Source organism: Eimeria mitis, genomic scaffold (genome assembly GCF_000499745.2).
Source record: "Eimeria mitis Houghton genomic scaffold, Emh_scaff618, whole genome shotgun sequence".
NCBI lineage: Eukaryota > Apicomplexa > Conoidasida > Eucoccidiorida > Eimeriidae > Eimeria > Eimeria mitis.
In genome coordinates, this window is record NW_013574381.1 from 1,365 (window position 1) to 3,089 (window position 1,725).

At 49.7% G+C, this 1,725-nt stretch overlaps 1 protein-coding gene across 1 annotated transcript in view; it reads right to left on the minus strand.

Moving 5' to 3' along the window:
• Positions 1-989: 989 nt before the first annotated feature.
• Positions 990-1,725, minus strand: part of EMH_0017930 (nuclear RNA binding protein, putative) — a gene marked incomplete at both ends in the record, with an annotated part of 2,078 nt that continues 1,342 nt past the window's right edge. Inside the window, 2 exon segments of the mRNA XM_013501025.1 lie at positions 990-1,025; positions 1,029-1,496. Of these exon segments, the coding sequence (XP_013356479.1) occupies positions 990-1,025; positions 1,029-1,496 (504 nt within the window).

The window sequence follows — 1,725 nt, forward strand, 5'->3', positions numbered from 1 at the left end:
TTTGTATATGGCGCTGCAACTGCAGCGCCTGCTGCTGCTGCTGCCTTGTTGTTTCGTTGCCTCCATTCATTCATCAACACTGTTTATGTAACGCAGCAGCACTGCAGGGAGCAGGAGGCGAGAAGAAAAAGAATAGCAGAGAAGCATTCTCCCTCAGCTCACACTCATAGGCTACTATAATATAACCCCTCCCCCGGCTGCTTAACCCCTGCATGCAACAACTCATGCATGCATGCATGCATGCATGCATACCAGCACGCATGCATGCATAGAACAACTCGCGAATGCATACATTAACGCATGGCTGCATGCATGCATGCATGCATGCATGCGTAAGCTCATGGATGCATGCATTCATCTATCAACCCGCGCCTGCTGCATGCATGCATCAGTGCATGCATGCATCCCCTTATCTATTTATAAATGCATGCATGTACCACCTCATGATCATCTCGACGCATGCATTATCTCATCTAGTCATGACTGCATGCATGCATCAGCTGCTGCATGCATACATCAGTTTATCTTCACATGCATGCATGCATGCATGCATGCATACAGTTTATCTCCTCATCAATCTGAATGAACCCTGGGCGCCTGCAGCGCTCGCTCCCCCGCACTGCTGCAGCAGCAGCGACAAGACCACAGCAGCAGCAGCAGCAGCAGCAGCAGCAGCAGCAGCATGGAGAAAGAAACACCCCCCCGCGCCCTCCCGCCTCTTCTACGCCAGTTGTTTATTTAAATTTGCTGCATCTCGCAGCCTATTATTTTTTTTTGTTTGACCCCATCCCACCCGCTTTCTCCTCTGCTGCATTTCTGTCTATATCACCGCTTCTCCGTGAATACTTCTCCACTACCAAGCTGCACTGCATGCAGCAACTGCAGCAGCAGCAGCAGCAGCAGCAGCAACTGCAGCAGGAGCTGCAGAAGGAGGAGAGGGTGTATAATTTTTTATCTTGTTCCTAGGGTAGGGAATGCCTGGGTATCTCCTAGATCTGGTGCTGCTGCTGCTTCTCTGTTATGTCTANTGTTCCTAGGGTAGGGAATGCCTGGGTATCTCCTAGATCTGGTGCTGCTGCTGCTTCTCTGTTATGTCTAGGGTTTCGTGCTGCTGCTGCTACCCCTCTCTTTACTCTATCATCTCTCTGTCCCCCTCTGCCCCCTCCTCCTCTTCTGCCGAATGAAGGAATACGGCCCCCTTCTATATGTACATATTCATAAAGATTAACAGATTTTTTCTTTGGTTTATCTTCTCTGTTTTCGTGGCCTTCTTCGTTGCTGCGGCTACCTTCTTCCTCCTCTCTCACCACACGTACATATCCTTGTGCTTCTAGTTCTTTATCTGTATTTATTTTCTTTGGTGTTGCACCAGAAGAAACAAATAAAGGTAAATTTGCTCTCTTCTCTTCCTGTAGTCTTTTATATGTATCTAAGTCCATTGCCTCCTCCTCAGGAGCTGCTGGGCTCTGCTCCTCTCCCCCTTCTTCTCCTGCACGCTGTACATACACCGCAACAACAAACACAAACAAACACAACCAAACAATATACACTCTGCCTCCCCTCCTCTCCCCCTGTCTACACCCAGCAGCAGCTAGAGCTTTCTTGCTGCGCTCCGGCCCTGTTCGTGCTGCTGCTGCTGCTGCTGCTGCTGCTGTTGCTGTTGCACTAGTTTACCTCTTCTGGTGTCTCTGCAGCAGCAACCTCGGGTTCTGTTTCCTTCGCAGC